This window comes from Cervus canadensis, chromosome 5 (assembly GCF_019320065.1).
Source record: "Cervus canadensis isolate Bull #8, Minnesota chromosome 5, ASM1932006v1, whole genome shotgun sequence".
Lineage (NCBI taxonomy): Eukaryota > Metazoa > Chordata > Mammalia > Artiodactyla > Cervidae > Cervus > Cervus canadensis.
Genome location: NC_057390.1, coordinates 5496288 through 5510253, shown reverse-complemented (window position 1 = coordinate 5510253; position 13966 = coordinate 5496288). Strand labels below are relative to the sequence as shown.

The 13966-nt window shown below is 46.2% G+C and overlaps 1 protein-coding gene across 6 annotated transcripts in view; it reads right to left on the bottom strand.

Moving 5' to 3' along the window:
* Positions 1–13966, bottom strand: part of LOC122441418 (AF4/FMR2 family member 3-like) — a 316863-nt gene that overhangs the window by 176677 nt on the left and 126220 nt on the right. For 5 of the 6 annotated variants that reach the window (XM_043467955.1, XM_043467953.1, XM_043467956.1 and 2 more), the window contains 4 exons: positions 4417–4491; positions 2068–2188; positions 704–1013; positions 195–577 (listed from right to left, as the gene is read on the bottom strand). In XM_043467955.1, the coding sequence (XP_043323890.1) occupies positions 195–577; positions 704–1013; positions 2068–2188; positions 4417–4491 (889 nt within the window). The remainder of the gene's footprint in view (positions 1–194; positions 578–703; positions 1014–2067; positions 2189–4416; positions 4492–13966) is intronic. The other variant, XM_043467958.1, reaches the window with a different exon arrangement.

Here is a 13966-nt window from a genome sequence, read left to right as displayed (position 1 = left end):
ATATTCTTATTATAATCAACTTGAGATTTTAAGAGTCATTATGGCTGCATATACCCTTCTGTATTGATGGCTATAAATTCCACCACGTGACATTAGTCACACATCAACATAAAGAAACAGGGAGGGAAACTCGGAGCTGTCAGGTCAGCCCTCGGACGACCCAGATGCGCGTACGTGGCGTTGAGAAGACTCACCTCTCCTTGTTTGGGGATGCTGAACTTGGAGAGCTTGGCCTTGGCTCTGGCTGACTCTGACTTGGCGGCCGGGACACCCCTGTACAAGCAATGAACGCCAGTCTCTGTAGACGACTTCAGCTTCGGAGACTCATCGGGCGCCTGATCCTGGCCGTCCATGGGCCGCACATAGGCAGTAGGCTTCTGCTGGACGAGGCTGGGTTTCGAAGCCAGGGAGGGAGGAAAGTTCTGCACGCAGTGGCCACTGCCGCTATGCTTGGCTCCCATGGCGGGGGGCCTGTCCTGGGTCTGGAGACCCACCTCGACATTGCACACCTGTTTGGTCCGCGGCTGCTGTCTGCCAACGCCATCGCCAAGCAAGGTCCTGAGAGCGCCCTGTTGTGCTGAGTTGGAAGAAGAAGAAGAGGAAGATGAGGAGGAGGGGCTTGACACACTGGGGCTGGGGTTTTTATTACGATTTTCTGGGTGAGCAGATCTGTTCAGATCAAGCGTCCTGTGTCCGTGCTTACTTGCTCTCTGTTGGCCATCGGACGGCGGGTGCCCAGCCTTCTGCCAGCCCACGGTGCCCCGCTTACTCTGCTGCCCGGGCACAGCTGCTGGGGCAGATGTGGTGCTGCAGACGGATGCTGGTTGAGTCTGGGTTCTTGAATCTGCCACAAAATGTTCATCAATCTTGGTCACGGGAGCCTGAGGAACCCCAGGTTTGGGAACACCCACAAGATGACTCTGGTTTGATCGATCCGTGAGAAAGTCTTTCATTTCATCGTAATTGCCTAAAGTGTTCTGGAGCCGGTTGGAGAGCTCATCCCCCTTGTTAGTCTAGAGAGAGAACACAACACCCACACTTCTGTTAGAGATCACGGGAACACAGGGGGATGATGGAAGAACAGGCCCTTATCACTCAAAGACACAGACCTGCCACATTCAGAACGAGAGCAGGAAGATTGGATCAGACTCGGTGCTTCTGAAGACATCTGTCTACTCTCTGCATCTCACCAGAGCTGGACCACTGCTACCGGCCTCAGCACGCGCGAGTGAAGCATCTCTCCTTGGTCTTGTGCCGCAGCCAAGGAAACCAGGAAATTTACTATCACCACGTCACCAAATAGTCTGGACTAAGGCTTTCCTTAGGAGTGGATTTCCTTTTCCTTTCTTTTTTTCATTCCACTGTAAATTTTCCTTGAAAGTCCAGATTTGGCTCTTGTTTCACTTCCAATGTCTAAATATAGAATTATTCTCATCAGAAGCCCAGAGGGACAGACAGAAGGAGCCAGAGGGCACAGCACCATGTCCGTCACCCCGCCAGCAGTCCCTGGGCAGCAGACTAAGGGGGCACCAGGGTGCTCAATCTGCCCTAAGCCCCCGGCCTGAACTATGCTCACTTCCAAGCAGCCTGAGATATGAGTGAAATCTGGGAAGAGAATTTCATTTTGGAAGCAAGGTTGTACTTCTGGCCTTCAGCAGAAATAAGAAACAACCAACAGTTCTTTTCTTATGAACCATATCAAGTACCCTGCTCCTAGTACAAGCTGCGTGTGACAAATACGGAACCCAACCTCTGTTTAGTGCTTGCTTCCTAACAGTTTAGAAAACATAACAAACAGCACTGACTTTGCAAGTCAGTGCAGAGATGAAGTCAATTATGGATAAAAACCACAGCATGCAGACGTCCATCTTCAACAAAAGTTGTACTTCACTGAGGGACCAGACAGTAAGGACACACGAAAGAGACACCAAAATTGGGGGGGGGGGCATGTTTAGGGGCTGAGATGTCTCAAGTTGGGTTGGCCAGATCCTGTAGTCAAAACTGCCATTCCATGGGGTTAAGCAGGGGGAAAGAGGGGGTGAAGAAGAACAAGTGGAAACCACCTACCTTGTAGGGTTCACTAAAGAGGGAGTAACTCGAATTAAATGTGCCATCATCCTGCTGAGCTTCCTGGTTTCTTCTTTCTCGTTCTTTCCTCCGTAACACGTTTCTATCTGGTTCGTAGACACTGCGTAAGGGAGAAAGAAGAGGATAACCACACACACAAATTAAATGTAATGACCAATGTAACATTCACCTGAGTGCAGAGGTCTGGTTCACCGGGAAACGATGATGGTGAAGGGGAACATGGACCAGATGAAAGCCAGCCTAGTCAAGCAGTGTGGTGAGGGTATCTTAGAATTCCATTCTTCAGGAGGGAAGAAAAATCTTCAGGACAAGTTGCAACCAGTACTAGACCTCTCTCCTAACACGTGAAAGAGGGAGTACCTATTCAACTTTGACAGGAAAAGACTGAAAATAATCTTAAAGCAGACGGTAATTACAGCAATGTGTAAATAGAAATTACGAGTGTATTTCCTCTTATGACATAGCCCCAGAATGTTATATGGGAATGTGTCTGCTCTTTTCTTTCTCCTCCGCCTTTTTTTTCCATGGCTGTGTTTCTGTAGTGATTCTTTCATTAACTAGATCCCCAAAGAGCTGTTAAAACTCCATGCTGCAGTGGTTTTCACGGTTATGAGCCTTCTTCTGATCTCTGCTAATCAGTCAAGTCGTCAAACCCCTCCCGAATCCATCCTTCCTTCTGATATATTTGACACGATCACTCTTCCTCACCATGAAAAATGTGCAAAGAGGAAGGGATGCAGGCAATGACAGAGAGGACGGAAATTGAATCATGGTGTGTCATCAAGGAACCCGGGCTTTTTGTGCAAGAAAATTAATATCTATTCCCTCAAGATGTAATTACGAAGTGACCAGAAACCTGATAACTAGAAGGACTAAGGAAAAAAAAATAGTGTTTCTTCCTCTTAGTGAGGGGAAAATAAAGGGGCTAATTCAACTAATAATAAGGAAGTGACTCGTTAAGTGATGGAAGGAAACAGACTTGTTTTTTCAGCTCAGTAGACAGAGAAATCTGGCCGCCATGTAGACAACAGAACTACCCACTGTAAGGCACTACCACGTCCTCCAAACAAGTGCTGTGTGCATTTCCAGCAGTTAATTTAAGTGACCTTGTCGTCATTTCGCTCAGACCTCCCTCTCAGTCTAGGAGACAGAGGCTGGAGTTGGAAGCCAGGATGGCCACCTCCTGACCGCGATCCTGCCGTAAACCAGTGATGTGATGACGGAAAAGCCATGCCATCGCTCTCTCCGCAGCCCTCATTATGAAACAGCACCTTCATGGTACTGTCACAAGGGTTAAACATGAAGGAAATCTCCAAAAAGGGCTTTGTAATAGCTTCGGGTGCCCAGAATCCAATGTACTGCTATCAAATGTTGTTATAATGAGAGGATTCGAGGGTTCAAAGAAGCAAAAAAATAAGTGAGGTTTGGGATATTTTTTTAGCTAAATTGCTATCTCGAGTAGAAGAGCACATGCACGTCATGTTGCTGTAAAGGATGCAAATAAAACGATCATAAAATAAATATTGCTTATCCTCCCAGCTCTGCCCATGAGACCAGGATGTATTTTAAATTTGCTGTCAAAGGGGTGATGTTCAATGTGCTTCTGGCAAGACTTAGAGAGCACCTAAGGCATTTCATTTAAATTTCAGATCAGGGAAGGTTAAAATACCCAGAACATGTAGCCTATTAGCATTTTAATTCATCCTTAGTACATTACCCAAAGTTATTCGGTTTGGGAGTCCAAGAAGTGACCTTCACGTAAGGGAGGCTGGGACCCTAGTCTTCCCACAGTGAGGCTCACCACTCCAACCCTATAGTTACCGGGGACTCCTCAGGGTGGCTTTGGTGACAGTGACGGGCATAAGGGAGGCACGAGATGGGAATGACACTCATTCACACAACCAGGTTTCAGATTCACAGGGGAGAGCAGACACCTGGGCCTGACTTCTGTGAACACACCATGGATTTCTGATGGAGGCTGCTCTGAGGACACACAACGCATGCTATGGATGGGCATGAAGTGAGTGGGCTGGAGCCAAGAGAGGCATTGCAGGTTTCCAATGAACTGGCTCATTTCTGGACCAGCACTGGCATTCAGAAACACAAGCCTGCATCACATGCACACATCCATGGGTGAAGCACCTACTGTGTGCCCCCCATGCACAGAGATTCCCACAGACATGCTTGCTGTCTTCAGCCAACTCAGGCTAACCAAACACACAAGACTGGTGGGAGGCATGAGGTGGACTGATGTAACACAGAGCAGGCAGGTGGTTGTTCAGGATGATTCCCCGGGCTTCTGCGAAGCCCCCATACCCAGTGTGATACCTCCTGCATCTGCTGGCTGACGACTGAAACTCCACAACTAGAGAGTCATTCCTCTGGTTTAGGATGTCTTCACCCCTGTAAGAAATGCAGACACCACAAGGAGGGAAAACACTTTACACCTGATCAGCCCTCGGTGCCTAAGTGCGCATGCCTTTGTCAGCTTTTCCCCAGAGGCTGGAGGAAAGGACACAGGACATCACGGTCCAAGGGGAGTCCAAACAGGACCTGTGATGCAATGTAAAGGTCAGGAACAATGCAGAGTGTAGCAATGACGATACAGAAGTTACATTTCAAGGGACTTCCCTGGTGGTCCAATGGTTAAGAATCCGCCTTGCAATGCAGGGGACTCGGATTTGATCCCTGGTTGGTGAACTAAGATCCCACATGCCACAGAGCAAGTAAGCCCATGTGCCACAACTAGAGGGTCCACGCACTGACACAAAAGATCGCACACAATGCAATGACGACTCCGTCTGCTACAAAAGACCCGATGCAGCCAAATAAATAAATATTAAAAAAAAAAATCCTAGAAGGGGGATTTGATGTTTGGCTAGCATAAAAAAAAAGATACTTAAAAAAAAAAAAAATGAACCATACCTATTCTGCAGCGAGACTTGGACATTTAAGAAAAAGGCATTAAAGGAACTTCTCTAGTGGTCCAGTGGCTAAGACTCTGCACTCCCAATGCAGGGAGCCCAGGTTCAATCCCTGGTCAGGGAACTAGATCCCACAGGCCACAATGAAGAGTCTGCATGCCGAAACTAAAGATGCAGCAAAATAAATTAATTTAAAAAAAAAACAAAAAGGCATTAGGATACAAGCCACATCGATGAAGCAGGTATCCGACTGGCTGCATTTCTGGGCTCAAGGGTCACTCCCAAATATGGAGAAGAGGGAGGTAAGACGCTGCACTCCTCCTTAGGCAGACCTGCCTTGTTCTCAAACACCTGGAAGCGTAAAGATACCCAAAGGCGCTCGCAGATGCAGGCTGCCACTGGCTGTAGTTCTCTAACGAGGTTCCGCAGGCACGCCCAGCCTCGGCTTTCCTACAAGGAGGACTGAATGCCCTCAGGACCTCCTCCACATAAGCCACTAACACAAACACACTGGCCACCTTTCGTGGGACACCATGACATACCCTCCACGCCATCAGATGAAACGAGAGTGACCCAAGATGACACCTCCCCCTCCCCCGAGAGGAGGGCGATGGAAGCCTCACCAGGGAGGCTATCCTTGTTGGCTGCCTTCCCTCAGGTTTCTCTTCTCCACCTGGGGAGGGAAGCACTGCTTTCACTGCTCATTCAGCATCTCCTACCAGGAACCCACCTCCTCCTCCCTTATCCTGAACAGGGACCACAGCCCCCTCGTCACCGACAGAGGTCATGGGAACAGAAAGTCTGGAGCCTCTCCCTAAGTGTCTGCACTTCTCTCTCTTCTACCAACACTGAGACAGTACCTGCCCAGTGGTGATTCCACCATTCCTCTAAAGCAAGCCTGGGAAGGCTCTCACAACCCCAGAGAGCACATTTCTCTTGATGTCGCACCAAGAAAATTCAGCCCTCTTCCCCACTCTGCCATCCAGCAACACTAGGGTCGGGCCATTTGCTTTTCAAGCAAAGGAGCCTTCCTCCCACGTGCCAAAAGCCAGGTCAGCCTCCCTGGGGACAGTCACAGGGAATTCCGATGCTTGGCATGTCAATACAGAAACTCAGTAAGAGCCTCATGGTATGTGTCATGTCTCTTTGTTACCAGCAGACGGTAAAATCTCTATCATCTGTAAGGCGGTTTCTTGTTTCCCTGACATTTACAGGAATCATACTCCTCAAATGCATGTCACCAAATGTATTTATTTATTTTGCATGAAAGTAAAGGCAGTCAACTGCTATGATACTATTTATTACTTATTGCCAATGCATATCATTCCCACAAAATGAAGCTTTTTAATCAACTTCTTCTAAAAGACTTATTTAAAAAAAAGTCAATGAAAAATGCTGTTAAAAACATATCTGATAATTTCCCATATATTTGTTTTTAATCTATAAATTAAAGGATTTTGTAGGGCTCTGGTCAAAGCCAATTGTGCTGCTTAAGGAGGAAAAGGTGCACCAATATGACATTATCATTTCCAAAATTAATGCATCCTCCATTACATGGTGACAGCATGGAACTAAGCAGCATGGAACTAACCTTTGAACCTCAGACTTCTACCCACCACTGAGCTCAAAGCATTTCACATATATATCCTTTGATCCTTACAACGTCCCTTGGAGAAAGACAGGGATGGAAGTTATTCCTAGGTTCACTTTTTTAAAGATCGAGGAACTTAGGATAAGAATTTGATTGTCTAAACAGTGTCATGAAGAAGACACCATGTGGAAGACCCTACATCCAAAGTACTTTCTTCATGTCCATCCATGGAAGAGGACCTATCTAAGAACCAAGAAGTGGCCACATTTCCTAAACCCTGGTGTCCGCAAGCCCAGGGTGGAGCAGCTGGGCACATAAGCAGCAGCGAAGCAAAGCAGGGCAAGTGAGACAAAGGGAGGCTATTTTCTCCTTCAGACAGCAGTTAGAGGACCCCTTCTAGCAGAGGATATTGACATCCTGTGATCAGGGCACTTGAGAAGGAGTCAGGATCGCTTCCTGTATGAGATCTCCTTCGAGCTGGGTCTCAAAGGAGCATATGGAAGAGAGGGAAGGGAAGAGGACCAGGAAGTAGAAGACCCACAAATGAGAAAGGGGCCTTTGACAGTGTTTGGAGGAGGTGACATTTGCCTTCACCACACCATCTTTAACCAGATGGAATTCCACATTCAAAGTTTCGTTTATTGGCTTTGCTCCACTGCTAAGCTACCTCACCCTAAATAAGTTTATTTGATCTCTTCCTGAAAGCGGGCCTGGTTGGGAGTGAATAATGAAGGGTGGATGCAGGGGAGAATGAACGGGCACCCAGACTCACTAGCCCTTTCTTTACAGTTTGCATCAGGGCCTCCCTCAACCAGCTGGACCACAGAGGAGACAGTCTTATCTGTCCGAGGATGTGGACAGCCCTGGAATACAGGGCTAACACGCCCCCGGGGGGTGGGCTGGAGGCACAGAGTCAACAGGAAGAAGAAGCACCAGGCGAAGGGGGAAGGATATTCCGCAGACACGCTCCTGCTCTTCAGAGCAGCAACATCAGCAACCGTGTGTAACTAAGGTGACTAAACCAAGCTCCAAAATTATAACAATTGCTTTAAATTTAATGAGTCTAATTAACAGCTCTTGTTATTTATAAAACAAATACTAAAAGATCAGTAACCCTTCCTTAAATCAGAGAAAAGCAAGGTTGCTGAAGTTTACTTGCAAAATCCTTTCTTAGTCCGCAGTCAGAGCTGGTGGACTGAAGGGCAGAAAGGTGGTCAGGGAGTGGGAAGGTGATAGAGGCAAGTCAGGCAGAAAAGATGTGGCTGGAGACAGAGATGGGTAAGGAAGCAAGGATCCTCCCAAACGGGGTGCAGGAAGGCCCTGAGTTACTGTAGCTGCTGTGGTGCTGGTGGTGTTGATGGTGACTCTGACAGTTGTGACTGTAACGGTGATAACTGTGAAAATGGTGATTGTGGTGCTGACAACTGGGATGGTGGTGATGGTGGGGATGGTATGGATGGTGACTGGTGGTGATGGTGATGATCACGATGGTGGGGATGGCATGGATGGTGACTGGTGATGATGGTGATGGTGGTGATGGTGATGACAGTGACCGCGACGGTAATGGTGGTGACAGAGGAGATGATGATGGTGATGACAGTGATGCTGAAGAATGTGATGGTAGTGATGGTGGTGATTCTGATGGTGAGGATCATGATGGTGGTGATGGTGATGATGGTGACTGATGGCGAGGGTGGTGGTGATGGCGATGGCAATGACGGTGGTGACTGCAAAGGTGATGGAGGTGATCGTGGTGATTACAATGGCAGTGACTGTGATGGTGATGATGGTGGTGATGACTGTGATGGTGGTGGGGACTGTGATGGTGGCAGTAGGTGGGGGTAGTGATTAAAGCCCTGCTGGGGAATGAGGACTGGTCAACAGTGCATACTATGAACCCTTAAACCCTGAAGAACACTCCTATGACCCTGCTCACCAATACTAGGCTTTTCACTTTGAGTCACTGAATCCCAGTTCCCATGCCTGTTCACCCTACTTTCCCCCCACAATTCTATGCCTGGCTCACCATAAGCTCTGTAAGTATAAGCATCAACCCCACGATTATTTCCACCATGGATATTTTGAAAAGGTCAGCCCAACCTTACTTGTGTGTCTCTGACCAAAAAGGCTGTCTCAGTTTTAATTCAATCTTGGAACTCTGAGAGAATTTACAGATCTCTGCCTTAGGGCTGCCAGCCTGTTCTACGAGAAGGGGAAGAGATTTGGGGCTGGTCTGTGCCATAATCTCTCCTGCACCACAGCTTTTGTGAAACTAGAAAATTGAAGGGAGTCAGAAAGTAACGGACACTCACAGAAAAATTCAGCCAGTAAATATTTCAACAAAAACTAGCCTTTTGGGATGACCTGTACCATCATCTCAGACCCATTAGGCCCAGATTAAATTTTGCTAATACCAATTCCCCTTTATTACTCTACACAGCCACTGTAGGAAGGACTTCACATGCATTATTTCATTTCATAGTCTTTAGAATCCCAAGAGACTTCTCCATCCACCCACGAAGAAACGAGAGGCTCAATGCCCATAGCCGGTGAGCAACAAGGCCTGGGTCTGAAGCCAGGCCGTCTGGCACCAGAGACTGACTTCTTCGACTCAGCTTGCATGGCTCCCCAGGGACCTTACTCACTGACAGACTTTGACAAATGGTGCCCCCATCTTTTGTTAGTAAATGTCAGGCAGAAGGGTGTTCATTTTCAGATCGTGACAATTTCAGTTCATTCTTCCAAGATCTGCTAAGCCCCCTTGGTGGTTATGTATGAACCATAAGAATTCTTCTAAATCCTATAAAATAGAACTGGAATAAGCAAGTCAAATGAGTCAGCACCAGCAATTAACTAATACTCCAGCTGATGAATTCTGTACAGCGAGCTCCTTGAGAATTACAGAACACCACAGTGAGTGCGTTTTATAACGGGGCCAGCAGGGCCAGGTCAATGCTGCAGGATGGGCCTGGACACTGACTGTTTCCCAACTATTTACTGAATCCCGACTCCATTTCAATCTTGGTGGAAATGACGACTGCTCCAAATCTCTCTCGTAAACATGCTCCAGCGAGTGTTCAGAGAGATGACAGATAAATGACAGCTTTGCATAGCCAAGGGTTAAACGCTTTTCCTGAGGGATCCTCAGTCTTGGTGCCACGAGAGCAAGTGTCAGGTTCTAATGGAATTGTTCCGTGATAAACCACCGGGCTGGATGACAAGCAGCTTTCAAAGAGGCTCTCCGTATAGTATCCACAGCCCAAGTTAATCTGAGTTTCTTAACAGGACCTCTTTGCTTTACAATATAAAAGTGCCTTGGGATGAAGCAATTACACTGATTTACCATCTTCTCCTTGGTAGACTATAAAGACACGGCAGAACCTCGCAAAAGCCATAACTTAACCAAATGAGGGCCACCTGCGAAGCCCCTACTATGCCATTTCGAAGAGTCCACTGCAGCCCGAGGCATAGAGCCAGCATCCATCACAGGTGTCCGTGGTGAGCAAGGATGCCTACTCCCAGGGCTTCTCATGTTAGAGCCCATAAATTACTCTTCCTTCACCAAATGCTCAGTTAAATTTCATTTTCACTTTACAGCATCAGTTGCTAAACTTCAGCTCCAAGGGATTTTAAAGCCACTCCCAGGGAGGGCTCTATCTTCCAGCCTCTTGTAACCAGGATGCTCTCCCAAACAGCCCCTGTGTGGCCACTCAGGCTCACGGGCCAGGGTGCCCATGTGAAGGGCAGAAGAATGACTGGGGTGCCTCATCTAACTTCCTGATGTTTACAACAGGTCAGGCTCCCGGACAAGGAAAGCTCTGGGACCTTAAGCATCAACCATTAAGGAATGGCTCACCTTCTTCCTAAATCCAGCTCTTCACCTCTGCATCCACCCAGAAACAGGATTGAGATAAGCACTGACCTGCGGACATGGGCCCTGGAAGAGGAAACGGCAACCCGCTCCAGTGTTCTTGCCTAGAAAATCCCATGGACAGAGGAGCCTGGCGGGCTGCGGTCAGGAGGTCACAAAGGGTCAGACACGACTGAGCACACATGCATGCTGACATGAATACTCTGAAGATGAGCAGCCGTTAGCGTGGGCTACTGCAGTGTGAGGTCCAGAACCAACCCTGGGCTAGGAGGACGACATAGCGCTCCCGCTGTGGACAGGCGGCATTAAAGGGAAACTGGGGCTGACATATGAGCACCGCCGTATGTAAAACAAACAGCTCGCGGGAAGCTGCTGCATAACAGGGAACTCAGCTCGGGGCTCTGTGATGACCTAGAGGGGCGGGATGGAGCGTAGGATGGAGACAAGAAGAAGGGGACATGTGTGTACTTATAGCTGATTCACTTCGTTGTACAACGTTGTAAAGCACCTATACCCAAATTTAAAACAAAATTTGACCTGTACACATTCCACAATTTGAACAAACAGAATGAAAAATCCATTCAATTCCTGGATCCTAAAATATTTTTAAGGATACAGAATATAATAATGAGAAGCATAATAATATCAATATTGGACAACTGTCATGTTCAAGAGTTTCTAAACAAAGTTGTATTTATTATCTTCTTTATCCCTCTCAACAAACCTGTTATGTATCCTCTGTTTATGCAAAGCACAACATCATAATGAATATAAAATGAAATAAAATCTGTGTGCCATAAAGATTCTTATGCTCATTTTACAAATAGACACCCTTCTTCAACGAAAAGGGCTTAGGAAATTTAAACATAACTCTTAGTAGTAACCATTACTATTAAATTCTAAGTTCTGTATAAGTTCTGGACATTAAATACAATTTAAGTTTTTAAAATAAATTCTTATTCAAAAAATGCTCAGCTAATACACACTCTATACAGACTGCCAGCTAGTCTGTGGCCCTACCTTGACACAGAGACTCCTGAGGATGTTTCTCCATCTTGCTGGGGTGAAAATTCTGTAGTCAATTATGCTTGATGTAGAGGAAGATGTTGAAAATTATGAATTATTTGAACTCTACGGTTCTATAATTCATTCTGTGCGAGTGACACTAAAGATGATTGATTCTAAATATCCATATAACACAGTGTCAGAAAACCAAGGGGTCCTCCCATGACTGATGCATCACTCACACATTTCTCCAGTTCAACCAGACATGCCATTGATCATAAAACTGTTTTATTTGATCCCTAGAACATTAAGATATTATATATTATGAGGCTGCCTACACATGATGATAATTATCCCAGTTCTCCAAGAAACGTTTCAAAGAGGGCACTCGCTAAGCCTGTTCTGACAACATGCTCGCTTCATGTTTTCTTAAAATGTCACCTCCTCTTCTTTCCTCTCCTTCCCCAGCCCTTGTTGTTGTTGTTTAGTTGCTATCCTGTCCAAATCTTTTGTGGCCACATGGACTGTAGCACACCAGGCTCCTTCCGTCCACGGGATTCTCCAGGCAAGAATACTGGAGTGGGTTGTCATTTCCTTCTCCAGGGGATCTTCTCAACCCATGGATTGAACCTGCATCTTCTGCATTGGCAGGCAAATTCTTTACCACTGAGCCACCTGGGAAGCCCCTTCCCCAGCCTTTAACTCTTTTTTTTATGTTTCCCACATACACCCATATACAAAGTAAGCCTAATGTCTTAGGCAATGTAAGGAGCTCTGATATTAGGGTAAGTTTACTAATGTCTACACCTCTCAGAATAAACTGACAATGCCTGGCTCACAAGAGGCACTCAATGACCATTTATCTGTTCCATGAGCAGAGGAACAGATGGATGAATGAATCACTGACTTTCTTTTTCACTAATCCCACCTTCAGTGAAGCCAGGGAGGAGAAGCAACACTGGGAGTGGATCTGTCTGGTCTTCTCAGGACAGTAAAGCACATGCTCCAATAAACAAAGCCCTTTCGGATACTTTCTGAAAGCAGCAGCTTCGAGGAGCTGCTGAAGCTAGGCTTTAACAAATAATTTTTTTAAGATTTGCACAAAGAGACATGGAAGTGTCATGATGTCCTTTTGCAATGAAAAATCTACATGCATTTATGGAACATATTGTATTAATAACAGGTCAGTGGAAAACAAACTGGAAAATTACTGAACTCGAAGCCTTCAGTAAGAAGAAAATGAGTGAGAGTCAGCTTGGAATTACATGGAAAAGACACAGCAAAGCCTCCCACTTAACAAGACCTTAACTTCTAAGGACTGTCCTCTCTACATTCAAAGGCATTACCGCTGGGCCGGGAGTGAGAAGACTCAGAGGTGATCCAGCCACAGACAAGCTGTGGACTATTCTGTCCTGCAGGCTCAAACATGTGAACCAAAGCAATCCATACACTGATCAGTGAGAAGCACAGAAGGTACTTGAAAATGTTAACATGTTCTGCCAAGGTGAAGTGTCATGAATAGCTGGATGGAAGGTGATTAAAATACCTACCACGCAGGAAAAAATATGACCCCTTATCCATCCCAGGTAGACGGCCTGAGAAGGCCATCACGAAGAGCTGGCTTTGACCCAAGAATGTCCTAACTAGGCATATACAATTTGTACTTAGGAGATCACTGCAAAGCAAATTATGAATTAACTTACAAATAAAATTTAAACCAGTTAAATATCATTTCAAGAAGACTGGCTGACAAATTACAATACTTCATCCAATGCAAGAGTATGTAGCCATGGGATGGCATGGATCTAAATGTGCAGATGTGGAAAATATCCAAGACATGTAAACCGAAAAGAATAAGTTGTAGATGGGAAATGATATCATCTCTTTTACATAAAATAACCTGTGTGTTTATGGATATATGAAAATGTTTAAATATTTATCTCTGAGATGAATGATGGAATGGTGGGGAGAGAAGGGAATTTATATTCTTCTGTCTTCTTTGAATATTTTATAACCACATATTACTTGTGGAATAAAGCGCATTGTGTTTTAAAAATATTAACAGCGTCTTTTTTTTACCTTTTTATTTTATATTGGAGTACAGCCGATTAACAATCTTGTGATAGTTCCAGGTGCAGAGCAGAGCCATACACGTCCATGTAACCACTCTCCCCCAACCTCCCCTCCCATCCAGGCTACCACATAATATGGAGCAGAGTCCCCTGTGCTATCAGCAGGTCCTGTTGCTGCCCATTTTAAATATAGCAGTGTGTAGTGCCGGCCTCCCGGGTAGCTCAGTGATAACGAATTCACCTGTCAATGCAGGAGACACAAGAGCCTTGGGTTCGATCCCTGGGTTTGGGGAGATCCCCTGGAGAAGGAAATGGCAACCCACTCCAGTATTCTCGCCTGGGAAATCCCATGGACAGGGGATACTGGTGGGCTACAGTCCATGGGGTCGCAAAAGAGTCAGACATGACAGCACAC